Source organism: Trematomus bernacchii, unplaced genomic scaffold (genome assembly GCF_902827165.1).
Source record: "Trematomus bernacchii unplaced genomic scaffold, fTreBer1.1, whole genome shotgun sequence".
Lineage (NCBI taxonomy): Eukaryota > Metazoa > Chordata > Actinopteri > Perciformes > Nototheniidae > Trematomus > Trematomus bernacchii.
In genome coordinates, this window is record NW_022987513.1 from 3,231,096 (window position 1) to 3,251,532 (window position 20,437).

General features: G+C 39.6%; 1 protein-coding gene across 1 annotated transcript; it reads left to right on the forward strand.

Moving 5' to 3' along the window:
• Window positions 1-15,566: 15,566 nt before the first annotated feature.
• On the forward strand, window positions 15,567-19,736 carry LOC117469814 (LIM/homeobox protein Lhx1-like). Its single transcript, XM_034114260.1, has 5 exons — window positions 15,567-15,736; window positions 16,430-16,650; window positions 17,172-17,440; window positions 18,251-18,407; window positions 19,298-19,736. Exons 1-5 carry the CDS (start codon window positions 15,567-15,569, stop codon window positions 19,672-19,674), a joined length of 1,194 nt encoding a protein of 397 aa, XP_033970151.1. The 3' UTR covers window positions 19,675-19,736.
• The last annotated feature ends 701 nt before the right edge of the window (window positions 19,737-20,437 follow it).

Below are 20,437 nucleotides of genomic sequence, written 5' to 3' on the forward strand. Positions count from 1 at the left end.
GACAGAAAATTGAGCAGCCATGAAGGGGTGATTTGCCTCCTCCCTGTGTGAAGGAGGCCAGGTTCGTGCAGACAACAGAGGATGAAAGAAATCAATACTCAACACACAACACTCAGGATCCAACACAAACACCTCGACCAGAGGCCATCTCCCAAAGTCTGCAGTGACCCTGAAATGACCATATTCTGTTCTTGTTCCCTCATCTCCATTGAGAGGATAAGACCCACACAGAATTGATTGTGTCTCCACAAACTGGAGATAACCATTGATTTTCCCTCTTCTTTAAAAAAAAAAAAGCAGCAACGCTTTGTTCAACTGACAGATACGTCTTCCTTCTATCCCAAGGTGGGAATAACCCAACAGCATTCTAGGTAAGCATGAATGCAGTGATTGCCAGCCTGGATCAGAAAGGGGCATAGTCCAAAGTCCTATGTTGTTGGGGGAAAGGCCAAAGAGAGAATCCACTCTGCAATATTCAGACACCGGTTTCCCTACGGAGGCCCTTCTTTCTCCCCAGGGGTTTGATGCTGATCTTTGACAACTCCTGATGGGAGAGTACAGTGTCATGGCTTCTTTTATCTCTCACTATCTCCAGAGAGAGGAGCCAATAGGTGTGCGATAGCAAGGCAATGCACTGACAAGAGCTCATGCAGGTCCTGTGATATTATCTGGGGTCAGTGGTGACGAATCAGTCAATCACTCCTTCCACTGGTCATTCCCTCCTTAATTCGGACTCAACCCCTTGTGGGATCCAGGACGTCGCAACTGATCAATTGCTTGCAAATAGCTTTATTGACATGACAAATGAAACATCTGCATTGATGAGGCTGTTTGGACAAATAGTTGGCATGGCAATGTAACCGTGTCGGTAGAGTGAAGTAGTGACAGATACAGCATATGATCAATAAGGATTGGAAATGAGTAAGATTTGCAATAAGATCAAGTATTTATTTAATTGTTGCTGTCCAAAGGAAATCGTGTTTCTCTACAATTGGTGATAGAGTTTGACAGACAAACTGAAGAGTTCATTTGTGGAAAATCAGAAAATTGCCCTTCTTTTTAAGCTCTTTAAAAACCACTTGGAAACAGATATGGTTTTATTAGTTAATACAAAGTTGACATTCTGAAGAAACATCATTTTAAGGACACTTTTAACACTATTAATGTTGGGTCAATGCACATGGTTGTGAGTTGTTTTGTGAATAACCAGACAATGTGTTCCTTATATTGTAAATCAATCTAATCATCATGTAAAATTCCATTGGTTAAAATAACCTTAATTTAAAGCAACAGTTCATCATTTTGGAAAATAGGCCTACATTATTTATTTGCCTTCTTGCCAAGACCGACAAGGTAATGAATACCACTCACATATCTTTATATGTTACATGGGACAGCGGTTGGTTAGCTTAGCTTAGCATAAGGAAAGGAAATTGGGGTTTTAGCTTAGCTTAGCATAAAGCTTGGAAATCAGGAGAAAAGAGCTAGCTTGGCTCTGCCCAAGGGAAATAATTCCACCTACCTGTACATGTCTTTGAAGCACATTCATTGTTGTTTTAATCCACACAGGAACCTAAGTGTAAACATAAATACAATTGTATTCAGAAAATTCTTATCTTAAACGAATATATCTGACATAAAAGTAAGGTTGAATGAACCAATAGTGGTTGTGATGAATTTTTTTTTAAATGCTGTATTTCTTCCTCTTTCTTTTTCTAATTTACATTTCGAGAGATGTGTAAAATGTGTATGTGGTATGGCTAAGGAACTGGAACCTATAATGTGTTATTCTAGGTCGCCCCAGTCCTGCCCCCTTCCATCTCCTATAGGTGTTTTATTGGCACGGCAAGGTGTTTGGTGGGTGTGGGGTAAAGCCAGAAAACTGTGGGAGGTTTGAGTAAAGAGCAGTGAGTGTGCCCCAGCTATGTTAGAGATGTGATTTGTTTTGAGCATATGTCTCAGTCAAGAGGCACTGGGTTTGGCAGACACTCAAATGTGTCAATCCATTAGCACTTTTCTCTGTGCGCTCCCCCAAGTCTTACCACCCACCTCCTTGCTGACTCTGGCACTGGTAGCTCAGAGGGTGACCAATTGTGACATGAATAATATATTGTGATGCAAATCAGTTTAGATTCACAAATCGTGCTGATATATATATTTTTTAAAAGCTTTTGCATGCTGTGATCTCAATGGATTTCTGGTTTTATATTTGTTTTTTAAAACTGGGCAGAGTCATACAAAATCATGTTTCACAGCAAATAGGGACAGTAACAAGTTGATAAGCAAAGGTGTTTATTAAAGTACACCATCTTTTTTATATTATAGTAAACACAACATATATATTTCCATCCTTGTCCCTCCCTATTGTGTGACCGATTAACTAATTTGTTGAAAAGACTATTTTATGGCCATAATAAACCCCTAGGGTGTGCTGAGAGAAAACAGATTAACCTATTAGCATTGCGTCTAAATGAAGACTTCTGGCCCTGCCTGAGGCCTTGTTGGCTATTAAAGCCACTGCTGCTCCCTAACCTCAGCAGACGATTATCCTGCTCTGATTTATTTTTAAAGAAAAAGGTTTTATTATCTAACTCTACCACTCTGGCCATTTTTGCATGTTGAGTTGCATTAGACAACTCCCCCCAGGTGTTAATTGGTAGGATTGTTGACGCTGCTGTCACAACTGGATTGCTTTATTTTTCTTTGTATATTGGCAACAAATTTAGATTGACTTATTCAGAACATCGGGGGAAAAGGAACACAAATATATTCAAATGGACTATTATATGTAGTCTCTTCATCGCTGCAACTGTGAAAACCACTAAGCTTCATGCAAATATTGTGCGATGACGTCCACATGATGCAAATTAGCATTTGAAGTCAAAATAGCACAGTTTCGCCATTTTTGGAGCTAGTGCTAGCTTCTTTCATTGGAAAATAATAAGCAACGCACAGGACACACTGCATTTAGTTTTTCGACAGTTACTTCAGATTTACCAGTGTCCACCAATTCCGCACTGGGATGGTAACTTCACTTACATTGTATCTCCATTGGTAACTGGGGTTAGCTACCAATAGCTACCGATAGCTACCGATAGCTACCGAAAGCTACCAATAGCTACCGATAGTTACCGATAGTTACCAGGTAAACAGACTAAAATTACTATAATCTTCTTGTTTTGGTTGTGCAATTGTTAACTTATTTATTTTGTGCTGTAAATCGAATCTTTAGTAGCATTAGGCCATTCGTCTATTCAATAGCCATTACATTGTGCCAATAAACATTTACTTTACAATGAAATGTTACAGCTTAAAACATAAAAGTTGAATTTTTTAGATGTTACTATAAATTAAAGGCCTAACATCTGAAAGCGTCTGGCATTGTGGACTCTTTTTGCAGAACGAACTCCCCTTTTAAGCCAATACTAGCCACACACTTCCTCACTGCTGTCCAGTCTCTCATTCCAGAGTTGTAACAATTAACAGAGAGCTCTGTTCGATGTCCTCCTCGCTGCCCTCTGGGCCTTTATGCAGCCACAAATGAGAACCCACAAACACACTATTTCTTCAGAGTACTCCTCTCTCTCCAGGGATATTGACCCTGCCAGTTCAGTTCTGGTTCGCTGCACTCTGCAGAGATGGTGGGACTGTCACAGGAAATATACGGTCCTTGTCTGGAACCCAGGTGTGCTGAGGCAAAGTGTTAAATTTGGTCATTACTCTTGTAATAGTGCTTTTGTGTTTCCTTCGCAAGGGGTCATGTGTGCAACCACCACGGCGGGTCTTTGTGGAAAGGTCTGCAGACAGAGACGTAGGCATCAGTTGTCAGAAGGATCATATTAAAACAACTTCCTATGTGTCCATGAAGAAGGCTAACGCTGACCCTGACATATTTGAAGGTACGCTGATGAAAATAAAGCAGTGCAAATGATTCCTGGTTGTGAAAATATGACAATGAGATACATCAACGCTTTTGAGGCTTGTCAGACAAATCATTTGTATTTCGTCCATGTGTGCATGTGTGTGCTTGCTTGCAGCAACATATGCATGCATGTGTTGATTTGTATGTGCCGACCGGGCTGGAGGCAGGGCCAGGGGGAGGAGACGGCAATTCTAACGGCTTTTTGATGTAGATAAATGGCTTACAGATGGCTCACTCAATATATTCAAATGAGATATAAGAATAGGGGAGGGGCTATCAATAAAGGGAGGGTTCCAGGTGTAGCATCATGTGAAGAGAATGCATTGATCAGTCTGCCAACCAGACACATTTATTTTTTGTGAACGCAGTTTAATGTCTATAAGTGATTTGGAAAATAGCATGTCTTAAACTCGTTATGACCCCATCAAGTTTATTCTGAAATGTATTTCTGTGAATGCATGAAAATTGGAATAACACAGCATTTCGTACCCTACGGCAGTCTGTGTATTAATTTGGAATCGGTTATTTCATGCAAACTGTAGCTTCTTGGAAATGTAGAATAAAACATTCAAATGTTTTTAAAGAGCAGATGATTACTATACTGCGTGTTCTTGGTTGTGTGCTAGATCCACATCCATTAATTTTTTTTTTAAAAAGGCAACTCAATTATGGGAATTTGTAAATGTATAGTGCTGAAATAGAAGTAAAAAAATAAGCTTAATTCATGCTATAATTACGTATTTCGTGCCACCGGTTTACTGTAAGACACCAATACAACTATTCAAATTATTGTAAAACCATCACATAACAAAGGGTAATGCCAGGATCCACCATTGAAAACCGCCTCCGGTGATGGTATTACAACTCTCTAAGATCCAGCAGTCTGGACAGTTAATGTTTGAAGAGATAATCCTCTTCATTCAGCCATCTCAGTCTGCAGACAATATCCTGGAGGTAAGGGCTGCTAACACATTCCATCCTACAACGTACGACCGGTATAAATTGTATTCACCCACGTTTCACCTTTAACATTGGGCTGGAAAAGAAGCCCAAATGCGATTATGCACATGAAGGATTAATCGGGAGATGAGCACAGGGTAATGTATGGTAATTATCCAACAGGATATTCTTACAAAGTGATTAGCATATCTGGGAGGCCAGACAGGGATGGGAGGGCAGTCTGAGAGGAAGGAAAGGACACAGCTGCTGATAAGAAGAAGAAGCCCGGATTGTTGGTTTGTGTTTTTTATGTTGATTAAAAATGTGGATAGTCTGGCTACAGGCATGTACTCGCTCCCAATTCTCTCTGTCCCTCTTTATCTCGTGTGCACATACACAATGGACATGGGGATGTACTTGCACACACGCAAGCACACACACACACACGCACACACACACACACACACACACACACACACACACACACACACACACACACACACACACACACACACACACAGGCTACACTCCTGTCAGTTAGAAGGGGCATCAAATCAAGAGGGGAAACACTGGATTTGAGAAATAAACTCTGCTAGCAGCTCACTGGGGAAAAAGCACTTGTGTGTATATTTGTGTGCCTATATGTATTTAATGAGAAAATAACTATATAAATATTAAGTATAAAGACAATTTTGAGTGTATGGATTCAACATACAGTCCATGCAATCTAATGAATGAATTGTTTCGTTTAGATCTGTTTTGTTTAAGCCCCGCTTAAAATGGAATTCTGTCTGCGTCTTGGTCATCGTCTCCCTTTCACAATAACAGCATCATTGCATACCAGAGAAGATTTGACTAAAAGGCAACTCAACAAACAGCATACAACTAAAAACAATTGCTCACAGTAACTCTCCTCGAGTAGTGGAACAAAGGCAATGCTATCTGTGGAAATACAGCAAAAAGGCTTTGTCTACAGAGGATGCAAAGGAGACGAGGTAGAGTTTAAAAAAAGCTCTAACTACTAAGCTAGATCAATAAGATACACAACTTCTCACTACTTATTAATACTAACATGGTTTTTACTCTAACTATCATTTGGGATTCTAACAGTTGTTGCTTTTGAAAGTCAACAGGCTGCTAGCAGTAGCCATGTCGCTAACAATAAGAAAAAGAGATCTGGTTGTTGTTGGTCAGTGGCTCCAACAATAAAACCACTGTTTTCTTACCACACAAACATGGTCAGGAGGGATCTGTTTCCTCTAATGATGGTGGAACAAAGTAGCGTTGAATTGCTCTCTGAATTTGAAGAAACAGTACTGATAACTGAGGTTAGATTGTAATCCTTCATCCACATGAAATGGTGGCCATATTTTTCCCATTTTTGTCAATCTGTCACTCCATGTAATCACCGAGATGACAAATGGTGAAAAGAAAGGTAAAGCTACAAAAAAAGACTCACTAAACTACAACTGTTTTAACCCAATTCCACCTGCGCACGATAAACCAAAGCCAAGTCGAAGATAAAAAAAGGTGACACATCGGTCAAAAAAGCTTTTAATGTTTTGTAAAATGGTAAAAAGTGAAAAAGATTAAATATAAATCATGAAGTAAAGCTGTAAGTCCTCCAGCAGCCCCAAATCCCCTTCATCTCTCTAAGGTAGCAGTATTAATGAATATTTGCCAACAATACAGACAGGCTTCAATCTACATGATCTGTTTGTTGTTTTTTCTCTCTGTCTGCCCTGTAACCCCATTGCACAACGTGACCACGAGCCACTGTATCAATTCTGGCTTTGGTATTTAGGTGTAATCAGCCATGTAGGACACCAGCTTGCCAAGAAGCACGGCCCTTTGTGAGACGCCCATCTGTTTAGTGCATTGGGAAAAGCCGGGTCCCAAAGAGCTGCTGGAATGAAAGGCTGAGTATGAGAAGGCCCAGCTGAAAAGACAAGGGTGGGCGGCGGCATCAGGACACAGCCTGTCTGCGGCACTCCTGCAGCCTTATTCTAATGCAGCAGCTATGACTCCCCTGCTTGCATACAACTCAGAGATCAGAGACTGACAGATGCACCAGGGGAAGCAGACTGGGATGTCTGACACATACATCCTCTCATGCATGCAGTGTCCCCCTCTCCGCCGCTCTGTTAAGCCGCTTGGCTAATATTTTCCTATTGACTCGGCAGTGTACATATTACCCAGCCTCGGTGACCTCTTAGCGGGACATATCTGTGTGAGCTCGGATCGATTCATACAGTGGGCTCCCCCTCCTCGTTGTCAGTATTCAACAGAGGGGCTGGGCAGAGTGGGAGCGAGTGATAAGCTGCTATAGGCCAGTGAAACCATTCCAGCAAGGAGTCGTGACCCTACTGCAGCAGGGCTGATTATGCCTCACCTGGGGCTGAGAATCAAGACGCTGCACTCCAGCTTGAAATACATCACCCCTGACTGAGATCACAGTAGCAATAGGAGATGATAGTAACCACATAGCAAGCAGAGGGAGCTACAATATTGTAGTTTTTCAAATACATCTATTGTGTGTACTAATACGATCTAATTTAGTTTATCATCTTCAATCTTCTTCTTTTCTATTAATACAGCTAGTGTGTTTATATTAGTGTCATTATTATATGAATCATAATTATCATAAACTAGGCATGCACAATATTTTTACCAATAACCCTTATGTTGATAATTTCCTATTCTTTTTCGACGATACTGAAATATTGCACAATTATTAGTGTTTATTGATGGTCAACTGGCAGATATATGTTACAATGCTTTCCAAAATGTACACATTTCATGGATCGGATAAGAACAATAATATAACTAGTTAACAGGATTGGGTGATGCTGTCACTCACAATAAGGAAAATCATGGCAAATTTACAATTTTCACAATTTTGAAAACAATATAATTGTTGTCCACATGTGAAAGTGATTGCACTGTATGATTTTTTCAAAAGGCAGACATTTGGTTTTGCACCTACGTTGTCAATTATTCAAATCATGTCATCTAATCAGCCAGCCTTGGAGGAAATGGTTATTTTTGGCCGTTGTTGATATTACTTTTTTAAACTCGGTGATGCTGATGATATGCCGATATCACTGTGCTTCCCCAGTACAAACCAAATATTGAACTCACCCACAATTTGTTGTCTGCCACGCTCATTGAACACTTTCATTTTGAGATATAAGAAAAAGGGGATTTAATTGTTGAGTTGGGTTGAGACTTGAGCATAATGTCAAACTTTCTTTATTTCGGCAATATTTAATAAAAAAAAAGTAGTATCTTAAATGCACAGTTGCTGACTTTCCTGTTTGTGTAGAACTTTTATGAAAATGTAAAATAAAAAAATGACCACATTGAGAACCATTTCAAATGTTTCCTCTGAGCAGCCAGAAGATGTGAGGCAGGTGACCTGCTTGTGGGAGACCTGGCATGTGTTGCGTGCAAAAGAGCCCTTTTCCTTGGGTACTTTGGGACCATATGCCCCCCAAAGCTCCAACAATCCCCTGTCCCCTGCCCCTCCACTTCCCCCAAAGTTACACACAAGCACGCTCCTTTCTATCAACGCAGCCCCCACCCCCGGCCCGCTGCGCCTCCTCCTGCAAACACTCCTGATAACTGACAGCAGCTGCAGTGATGAGCACAATGCAGGGGCCGGGGCAGCTCAGCTGGCCTCACTCCCCACTTGACACGGGTTTGACCTCTGGCATGCGAGTCGTCCTCCCCGAAGGCTGCTCTGCCTTCCAGCCTGACACCGCCTGTCTCTCTATCTCCTCTCCCCACACCGCCAGCAACGGGTGCATCCTCAGGTCAGCCAGGTCAATTAAATTCAAATTGAGGATAAATGATTTGTAAATCATGTACAGATAAGGAGCTAATGCACAGGAGGGGGAGGGGTCGCTGCTGCTATCACTCATGCTAGTTAAGAACTTTGAAAAAAGAAGTTCCCCATGGATGCTTCATCAATATTTGCTTGTTGACTTTTCATCTACTGACTCACAGTCTCTCTCTCTCTCTCGTGCATGGATCCATATTTGCTCTACCTCTGCACACACACACCCACACCCACACACACACACACACACACACACACACACACACACACACACACAGACACACACACACACACACACACTCCCATATGTGCACAAGCGGCATCAGCGGTGCAGTATGAGTGAGCATGAAAGGCTTGTAATAGCTCTCCTCCCTAAGGGACCGATGACACCGAGGAAACTAAACAGAAGCTGATGGTGTGACAGAGCAGAGGAGGAGGTGGAGGGGGGGGGGGGGCGGCTCATCGCTCCTCTTTGCCATTCTGCTCCTTTACAACTTTACAAAATAGCCTTTTAATTTGCTGCAACGTCTGGGGTGTCTGAATTGTGCCTGCATCAATCACCATCATCACCGGGGGCCGCGGGCACTCCGTCCCTTGGGCCCTTTCACTGAACGGCCCCCTCAGGCAGATCACTCTCTGTCCACTGATATGGGGTGGGTTTTCCCCCTGTAACCATCTTTCTGCTTTAGCACAGCTTTGGAAAGAGTTAAGAATTCATTTTGGAAATTGTTATACTAAGTCCAAGGCTTAAAAAGGCCAAGTACACTGACATACATGAGTTTTATTAAGTATTTTCCTACCTTCCGCTGTTCTTAGGCATCATTGTTCGGAATTGTGATTTCAATTTATGTTTGTAACGGTTGTGTGTCTGTTAAGTTTAAGTTTCTAGGCTGTGTTAAAATGTATTTTTATTTATTTTGTTATTTATTTGACCAGCTTCCTTAGATTTAGATCTTAGATTTATCTAGATCTGGACTTAGATCCAAGTCCGCTTCCCGTTCCCATATTTGGTTTAAACCAGATTAATAAATGAAATAGACAAATAGGTTTTTAATATTGTTCTATGCTGTCTTCTATTATGTCTATACCTTTGAAACCTGTATATACAATGCATTGGTTGCACTTTATTAAATGTATGTCCCTATCAAATAAATAAATAAATATGTTTTTGAAGGTATTTTGTATTCGATAATAAAATAATCATTATTTTACATTAACTTAATAAAGACTACTCTCTCTGGGTTATGGGATATACTAAGTGGAATGTATCCCCATTCCCTCTGTGGCACTATTGATAAGGCAGTGCTCTAGCGATACCAGTGAAAAACCATCATTTGTTGATGTTGGACTGATGGAGATGTTTGTGAATGAGATTGCTAATTCCTGATATAGTTTGGCAGGTCAATGTAAAGGTGGTCTATATGGATTACCCAGCACTCTGTGTGGCTGTCGGCCCTGCATTGATGGCTTTTCCTGCTTTAATAATGTGTGGTTTTGTGTGGGAGGGCTAGCTTTATTGCAGAGTCTACATGTGTTACCTTTAAACTGTCTCCATTTGTTGAGATTGTTAAACAGCTTGAAACCAGTTATTAAAGGGGACATATCATGCTAATTTTAGGTTCCTACTTTTATTTAGGGTTTCTACATGAACATAGTAACATGCTTTAAAGGGGACCTATCATGCAAAATGCACTTTTGTACGTCTTTTATACATGAATATGTGTCCCCGGTGTGTCAGGGAACTCACCAAGTGTCAGAAAACACAACCCTCTCTCTTTTCCTCCATACCCAAATCTCTAAAAACGGGGCTGCAATGGAGCTGATACAGATTTGAATTTTCCTGACGTCAGAAAAGGGGTGCTCCGCCTATATGGGCAACTCTCCACCTATCAGGGGAATTGGGCCACGAACGTGTCCGTTCGCGCTGGAGACGCTGTAGTACATATGCCAGGCCTGTAAGTGGCGCTGTAGTCACAGAATCAGCCCTTGCAAAAACAGTGCTGTCATAGAGCAAATAGAGCGAAATGAGGCATGGCTAAAATGCATGATCTGTTTGGTATTTTGAAAAAAACACTTCACAGACATGTTTTATATAGGTATGGCCCTACAATATATTTTTCAAATATAGCATGATAGGTCCACTTTAAAGTAAAAAGAATACTTGTATCCAATCTCTTTCTCAAACACACACTGTTTTAGCGCCTGTCTCTATAAGAGCCCCTCCAGGAAAATCAGTCTGGTCTGATCAGTCTGCTCTGATTGGCTTGTGAGAAAAATAATGAAGGAAATTGGTGCACCTTTGTAGAGGTAGTTATCAAGCCATGTGTAGAGATACTCTGATATTCACGGATGTGACAGGAAGAGAAGCCACTGAATGGCTTGTTTTTTTAATAAGGCCACCAATACAAAAATTACTCTAATTTCTCAGTTGTGGTATGGTTAGCACTCCTGATACCTACCGTATGTATGGGCTCATGCACTGGATAGGGAGTTCCACGTAATATTTCCTCTTAAAATATTTTTTAAACATTGCTGTCTTAAAACAATACTCTATGAATTGTTTTCACGCCGTGAAAGTTGACGATCATGTGACATGAACACTGGCCATTGGAAATTAATATGGGAAAAAACATAGCCATCTCACAATTGAGATGGCTATATGGCAACACTGTATTAATGTCTAGATCCTACACAACCAATGAACGGAGATTCTGAAAGTAACATTTACATTTCTTGCTAAAAATGTAATAAAAAAAAAAAAGCACTTTAATGGCGAAACTATCCTGAAATGTCCCATTTTCCACAGAAATAGTGTCTGCCATGTTTTTTTGTATTTAAGCCGGGACATTTGACTATTACTTGAGTGGGCACTGGCCATTAGGAATGAAGAGGGGAAAAAAACGTATCCATGTCACCGTTTTTTGGAAACTACTAACTTTTGCCTGTGGATCAAAGTAGCTATTACACGTTTTTTTTGTGAGACTGGGTTGGTATGACAGTACCTCTGTATTCCCCCATTGCATTTCTATATGTTACCTGCATTATGCCAATTCAGTGAAGCGCAGGCTGTTCAAAGCTCTGTGTTGAATGCAGAGCACTGCAAATGTCATGCCAAGCTGTTCCACTTCTCAGCTCTAAAACACCATGAAGGCAGGAGGTCAGTTGACTCAGAGCAGAAAGACTGCAGATGGTATGTTCCTTGGCCAGAAATGGATATTAAACTGTGCTTAATGCCAGACACTGACACTGGTGCAGTAACACACACACACCAGCCCAGATCATGAAGATTATAACATGTTATGAGTCTTATACTGAAGGGCTTCTGGTGTATTAACCACGTTACACTAAACACTTCTCAGTACATTAAAGGTGGGTCATTATTGGATTAACCTAGAAAACCAATACATATATTTCTGAATGGAAGTTGTTATTATTTTGGACTTTCTGAGTTTCTTTTGATCCTAGCAGCAAAACAATGTTTCATCATGTCACTACACATTTTCACATTATGAGCCTCTACCAAACAGGTGAAGTATACGTTTACAGTAGAAGTACTCCAGTTCAATTTAGGAAATAATCGAAAACTTGGTATCAGATTGACATAAAAATCTGCAACTATATTACATTTCAAAAAATAAGATGAACAGTTTAAAAAGACCACATGCTGAAAGAGATTTTTTTGCACGTATCTTGTAAGAGCCTTTTATTAAATGTATTTCTAAACACACACCTGAGATGCTCAATCAGACTGATTTATAATATTCCGTTTTTTGAATATCACAACTCAAACGACCGTATACCAAACAGTAGAGAAGATCATTAAAGTCTATTAAACTGAGAGCCAATTGCATCTTTAATTTGAAAGTGATATAGAAGAAGCAAGTAAATGAGGCTGCCAATGAGTCTTGTTGATTGAACTTTTGCCAAATGCAATCCTCATCCTATTAGGCAGTTGTTATGCTATCACTTTCCCGAGGTGAGATTAAGCCTATCAGCACAAAGGGACTGAATGGGGAAAGGCCATCCTGTTTCACAGTGGGGAGCTCTGCTGCCAGATGTATTTGTCATGTCACATTGTGCGTTGCCAGGTATTTTCCGCCCATCTTTAACTTCCCCATTCCACCACTACCTAATCAGCTTTAATTGACTTTAATTAGCATCTAGTAATTAATTTTGTTTTCTGCAAATTATTTGTATGAACGGTCCCAGTGGGTGGCCTGTTCATCTCGTTAGGGCCAATTAGCTGCAATTAACAAACACTAATGACATGCTTTTTTCATTCCAAAACAAACAGCATGCACCCTGCCAGATTCCAGAGCTGCACAGAGACCTCTGGTGTGTTGGGGGGTGCAGGGGGCCAGCTCACTGGGCTACAGGCTTCTAATCAACACCTCTGATGGGGAAACACAAATCCAGGAGGAGACACTTATCCACAGGACTCACACTTAGGATACTGCGGAGATAATTACTTTCCCCTCTGCCTTATGTAACAGTGGGTGACAATGAAAAGACCAATCAGGTTTCAGATTTTATCCGAATTTGTGTAAGAAAGTATAATACTGGTGCCTGTTATCCATTTATCTGAAAGTTTACCAATACAATTGCATGTCAGGATATATTAAGGTTGGAAATGTCTTGAGACATTGTTGTTTGGAAATCTAGGGATTAACACACCTCCATTGTTTACGGTTTACATAAAGAGATTCATTTAACAGTGTTGGGTGTGAATAAAATAAGGATGTTTGTTGATTGTGAGTAGCGATGGACAAAAAAGAGCACATAATTTGTCACAGTTTTTTCTCTTATGCTTACAATCTACATTTATTATTATTAATGTTATGCATAAAGCTCAGTTTTGCAATGTTCTCCATCTGACAATGCATTGTTCTGAATGAAAAATTATTTTAAGATATAAGAAAATTATAATTTTTTCATGTTGGCATAAGTGACAGGCAAATGTTTGTATAGGAGGTTTTAATGAATAAAAAAAAAAAAAACTTCTTCCTCCTTCAATACTTTTTGTATTTACTGTGACAAATTGCTGGAGCTATATCCACAGTTCCAACAGAACCAAACACATAGAAATTATCTGGCAGAGGAATGTGTGTAAGTATGTACACTGCACATTTGCTTTATTCTAGGAATATGTTGTATAGCCTATAGGCTACTAAATTTTTGCACTCATGATGCCAACAACAAAAATATCTATGGTGTTGGTGGTCTAATTTATTTATTAGCCTGAAGAAAGATTGTACAAACTCTTTCTTCGCGTTGAATTTGATGGTGCCGGGTTGTTGTGAGATATCAGGGACTAACAGAGCTGGAGCCTGCATGGGGACGCGCGCTATCTCCCTCTCCAGCGCGCCAACATGCTGCGATAACATCAGGAAGGGACAGCCTATCGCCACAGATTATAACCATTAGTGATCCGTGTCCTTTCAAACGGGATGAAGACTAGTGCTGGGGCACAGCATTAATCCGTGAGAAAGGCTTGTGTTCGGGTTGTTCCTCTGTCCTCTCCCCAAACTGCGGGACAGGCCTGCTGATAATTCCTCCTGTGCCTCTGATGCAGTTTTATTCTCCCACACATAACCAGGGAATAATGTATTCCTATGATATCATCGATGACCCTCAGCTGGCTGTTGTTGAGAGGCAAAAACTGTCTGGGAAAAAAGAAAAAGAATGGTTCTGAGAATATGGAGGGTAAATATGTCCTTTTTTTAATTAATATTATTTATTTAGCTCCTCAGTGTCATCATCAATAACACATATTTGAATGAACTTCACTTGGCCCCTTTTTAATGTGTAATGATTTTTGAACTAAACTCTGCTCAAAACGTGAATTTCTTTATTTTAAGTTGTTGTTATTACATTCTACTCTTTAAACACCCTTTTCAAATGAACACATGTTTTATTATATTCTATTAAAAAAAAGGCTTAAAATGTAATTCCCCTGCTGAGTTTTCCACAATTTTTGCATGAACAGATTTTTATTCTATATATTTTTTTTTTAAAGGTTTAAAATGTTAGTCCTGTATGCTCAGTGTTCACCTTTTCAACACAAACTAATTTATTGTATTACAAATATATATAACATTTCAAATGTTTGCTCTCTACACGGTTTTACATATGGCACATATCTGACTGTTTTTATGTATTTTGATTTCATTCAAAAATATATCTGCATTCACGGTTTTCGCATTTTGGAATTCTTTTATTTCAACTTATTTTCTTTATTTTTTTATATTTTTCTTTCTATATTAAACATTTTATAACTGCATATGTTGATGTATTTTTTACATAATACTGAGTGCATGTGGTGGAGTGAATTGAGAGCGCCGCTCATAGGTTTCTCCGGCCGGTGACGTCACGGCTCTCTTAATAGGCAATAGGCTGAGCTTTAAGAGGTGCGCTCATTACGGTTTTCTCTCCGACTGAGAGCTCATCACAGGGAAATGGGACACAAATGACAAGGCTTAGCGCACTGATAGCATTTAATTGTTATTTCTCTCTACTTTAGACACCACTCAGGATATATCGCACACTGGGTATAGGCTGCTTTTCTCCCCGTAAATTCGCACACTTCGGATGATCTTGACGGGCCCGCGATGATCTCCAGTCTATCATTTTGTTTCTGAAATGCTGTTTTTTCCACCTTTAACCTGTCGTTTGGAGCCGCTCGCTACATGTGGATTGTTGGAACAGAAGAGCTGCATTTAATCTCGCGGATGGTGATGTAATTATTATTCCGATTTATTTTGGATACATTGGATTTCTGGGATCATCAAATCTAAGCAAGTCGGGGTACGTTGGAGAAAGAAGAGAGTATATATCTCACACACTGAGCTGGAATAACTCCGGACAATGGTTCAGTGTTCCAGCTGTGAAAAGCCTATTCTTGATAGGTTCTTACTCAAAGTTTTGGACAGACCGTGGCACATCAAATGTGTCCAGTGCTGCGAATGCAAATGCACTTTGACAGAGAAGTGTTTTTCACGAGAAGGGAAACTGTATTGTAAGAACGACTTCTTTAGGTAAGCAATGGAATTGTGTGTGGATTTGGAAAAAACAGGAAAACTAAATGTTGTCAAATATAGTTTCTATGAGCCCATACAAATAAATACATGTATTTGACAGTCTAGGGAATGAAAATAATGGTTAAATTGTTGAAGGGGCCTGTATTAAAAAATACTGGACCATATTCTGACAGAAAATAGACCGTCTTTGTTTTTACTGTGAGAAAATTGTGTTGTAGTTTATTTATATATTCATTTATGTATTGGTGGTGTTTTTGTATGTTTTCCTCAAGAATAAATATAGCATTATATATAATCAAAATATGAATATATACAAATCTGAATACAAGTGTATTCATAGATGTGTTGGGACATATCCCCCTCTGCAGCATTGCAATGCTAACGGAGCTAACCCTTATTGCACGTGCAATAATGAACTTGTAGTCATGACTAGATTATATTACAAACATATTTAATTGTTTTTCATCCACTTTTACTTTAGATGTCAAATGTCTATATTATTAGATATTGGTCATTCATTTCTAAAGTTGAATATATACAGCAGTTCTTGATTTATGTAATAACTCATGTGCTGTTAGTTGTAAAGAATATACAAAAAACGTGTCAAAGGAAAAGTTCTCATCTCCTGCATCTGATCTGAACCTGCCCCCTGGCCCTGACTCTCTCTCTCTCTCCCTCCATCTCCAACAGGACATTCGGGACCAAGTGTGACGGGTGCGCCCAGGGGATTTTACCCAGTGATCTAGTCCGCAGGGCCAAGAGCAAAGTGTTTCACCTGAACTGTTTCACCTGTGTGATGTGCCACAAACAGCTGTCCACCGGGGAGGAGCTGTACATCCTGGACGAATTCAAGTTTGTTTGTAAGGAGGACTATCAGAACAACAATGGAAAAGACACCATCCTCCTTTCAGGTGATTATGTTAACCAAGCCATTCGAAAATAGGCATTCATTATGTTTTATGATTATATTTTTTTTTTCTGAATCTGGTCATAAATAAAAGGTAAATTAGGTATTATTAGTATTACTATTATTATTAGGAGTAGTAGCAGTAGTAACAATATTTTTCATATTATTATAGTTCCTGTTATAAGGCTTTTATTATTATTATTATTATTATTTGTATTATTATTATTATTTTTAAAATAGCATTATATTATAATGTTTTTTTTCTTTTTTTACACGTTTATTGTCACTATTAGAATTGTTGTTTTTATTATTATGATTATCAGCATATTTCCAATTCTTTATTTCTTTCTCTATTTTTAAGTACACATATAATTGGTGTATGTTGTCATATATTGGCGACATGGTTCCTTAACATTAAAAACGCATTTCTGCTGCTAAATTAATACTTTAGAGAGGTTTTGCTGCTATGATTTAAATTCTCCTGATCCATTTTTTCTAAAGCTCATTATCTTTTCCTCCTGGCAGTCACCACGTGCAGCGACCCGAGCCTGTCTCCGGACTCCCTGGACCCGCAGGACGACGGGAAGGACTCTGAGACGGGACATGTGTCCGATAAAGACAACAACGACAATGACGAAACGAGCGCCGTCGGGAAGCGGCGCGGGCCTCGGACCACCATTAAAGCCAAGCAGCTGGAGATCCTGAAAGCGGCTTTCACGGCCACGCCGAAACCCACCAGACACATCCGGGAGCAGCTGTCCCACGAGACCAATCTCACCATGAGAGTCATCCAGGTAAAAGGCAGAAGGGAGAAAAGAAAGAAGTGTATTTTCTGCACTGTATGAGCTATCTACATCCATTATCGGACACTATTATCGGTCAGTCAGCACTGCAGCATTAAAAGGATACATTGTGCCTTGAGGACTAACACGGCTGAGAATAAAGTCAGGAGTGTAGATTATAATATAATACATAAAAACTCCCTAAAAGCATTTATGGACCGAAAAAGGCTTTTGTTGACACCCTTAGGGAATTATTCCTTGATGCTCTGCTGGTTTTTTGTTTTGTTTTAAGATATGGTTTCCAAACCAATTTGATCCATAATCTTTACTCCCCACGCGCTCCTAAAACCCTTAAAAGCAGGACTCACTTAGCACTCATGTCCATGGACATTTTTAAGAAGCTCCCTTGATGAAATTTCCTCGTGGACTGACGCCTCTGTTAATGCATTTGATCGAAATGCATTAAAAGTACTCATCCCCAGCATTTATTTTTTCGCATGTACATTTATCCTCTCCAACTTCCGACCATCATATTAATATCTGTTATTAACCTCAACCGCATTTTCTACTTTTGTGACAAGAAGTGCAAGGTAATATTGTTGAGATGTACAATTACTTTTTTATCATTTCGATTTTAACTTATCGAAATAATACATTTTTACGCACGAATTGTTGCTCTCATTCATCCACGGCCCTACGAGGCAAATATCAGAAATATAGGGCTATGTCTTGTTGTTTTGTTGTGATAAGTCTGCTCTTCTCTCTAATGTACAGTAAGTCATCCACACAGTGCTCGTTTAACCAAATGTTTTGTCCTAAAAGGTTTGGTTTCAAAACCGGAGGTCCAAGGAGAGGCGGATGAAGCAGCTGAGCTCCCTGGGCGGCCGGAGGCACGTGTTCTTCCGCGGCCAAAGGAGGATGAGGGCGCTGGGAGAGAGGCTGGAAGCAGAGGAGCTTGGACACTTCTCTTATTATGGAGGTAAGCTGCATGATTTCAGCATGACATTTCTTTTAGAATTTGAATTATTTAACATTCAAAAGCTTCATTGTCATATGCAAAATTGTACATGTTGTAGGCATTGAGAATCTTAAATTCTACGCTCCTTCAACAGTAAATAAGGAGGTAAAATAGTGCCCTAGAGGACACATTTCACTTCATGGTGGTTTAACACTAGCATTCAGCCTATTGCCATTTATGTGATGTTCAACCTTCTCCCCTACACAGTAACAGTTGGCTATTGTCAGTGTGTTACTTTTGAAACATAGAATGTTCAGAGTAACTGTTTCCAACTGATTTCTTGTTGAGTTTTCAGTAAATAAATGAAACACATGCTGTGAAGTCAAAGTCGTACATCTCTGATTTCTCACAATTTCTACAGTCCAATAATAAATAATTAAATGTCCTTAGGTTTACATTTACTATCATCTATAGTTTCTGATGATTTTTTTTACAATTGTTTTTATATTTTCTCCTTTAAATATTGATATATTACATGCACTAATCCAGATATTCACATCCTGGTAAATACTATGGCCATGCAGGAATTTGTAGATGCATGTTTTGGGGATGTAGTATTGATAATCTTCTTACTAGAATGTGAATTATTCAAGAATCAAAGGTTTTATTACGCTATTATATGCAAACTAGTTACATCTAGTTGCTGGAAATGAAAATCTTAAATCCTAGTCTTCTCCAACAGTGCAACATCAATATACTTAGAAATAAAAGAAATAAGGAAGTAAAATAGTGCCATTATTAATAATTAAATGTGCATCCTTAGGTTTGTTTTGTCCTTGCAGTGTATTAAAAAAAATCCTTCAAATTCAGATGTATTCCATCCCTAATCCCGATATTCACATGACTTTCAGATTATCCGGGGGAATACTACGGCCAAGGAGGGAATTACGAGTACTACCAGGGCCCCCCGCCGTCCCACGCTCAGACTCCAGCAGACTTGGGCTTCGTGCCCTCCTCCATCCCCTCCGGCACCCCATTAGGAGGGATGGACCACCACCACCCAGGGCACCACTGTCCTGGAGAGGTGCACTGTTTCTCTGACACGGTATCCCATCATCCCGCGGACTCACCCAGCCCGGAGCCCAACATGCCGGGCTCCATGCACAGCATCTCCAGTGAGATGTGTGGCCCCAGCACGCCCTACACCTCTGTGTCCCTCAGTGACAACGGGTACACCAACCAGCTGTCACAGCCCTCCTCAGAAATGAGCGAAGGCACTGTCTGGTAAACGGAACTCAGATTTTTTGAAGGCAAATCGACACTTTTTTTCGTTTAAATGTAATTTATTTATCTGTGTATTTATTTATTTATTTATTTACTTGCTTGCGAGCTCTATTTAACTATTTATAAATCTCTATATTTGTATGTCAGTATTGTTTAGCCAATCGATAGATTGTTTTAATGTGAATTTGACTCATTGGTTCATTCACAGTGCTGGGCCTCATTGATCAAGCAATAAACAAACAGATTTATATGCTGCAGAAAGTGTTTTTTCTTATGTTTACAAAACCTTTTCTGCCACATATTTGACACAGTTGTCCTTAAAATGTTAATGTGAAGGTGCATTGCAGCATTTCTTATACGTACTGACAAACAGCTCCATCCGTGAGTTCTTGTGTATTTCAAGATGTTATCTTTTAATAGCAGAATATGATTGTGATGTTCAATACATTCGACCAAATACCTCTCTCAGGATCATGGAGACATTGTTTGTTTCATGTTTATTTATCATGCATTACCTTTTCTTTGTATTAAGTTATTTCATCGCCAGCACATATTTGCCTTCAAAAGGATATCTTTATAAATCTGAACATTTTATATGTAACAGAAAATGATTTGACTTTAGTCCAACGTTATGGAATAATTCTACTTCTGTAACAGTCAACTGTTTACTTAAAGCTCCAGTATTCAGGACTTTGAATATCAGTATTGTATAAAACCGATGGACACACAGTTCAATGCAAACAAACCAAACTTTTGTAGCCGTTCTA

Excerpts from the sequence above, each read along its gene's own strand:
- LOC117469814 (XM_034114260.1), top strand. The coding sequence starts at position 15,567 with ATGGTTCAGTGTTCCAGCTGTGAAAAGCCTATTCTTGATAGGTTCTTA. Across the intron at positions 17,441-18,250 it reads TCACCATGAGAGTCATCCAG|GTTTGGTTTCAAAACCGGAG; the intron begins GTAAAAGGCAGA and ends TTGTCCTAAAAG. Across the intron at positions 18,408-19,297 it reads ACACTTCTCTTATTATGGAG|ATTATCCGGGGGAATACTAC; the intron begins GTAAGCTGCATG and ends CATGACTTTCAG.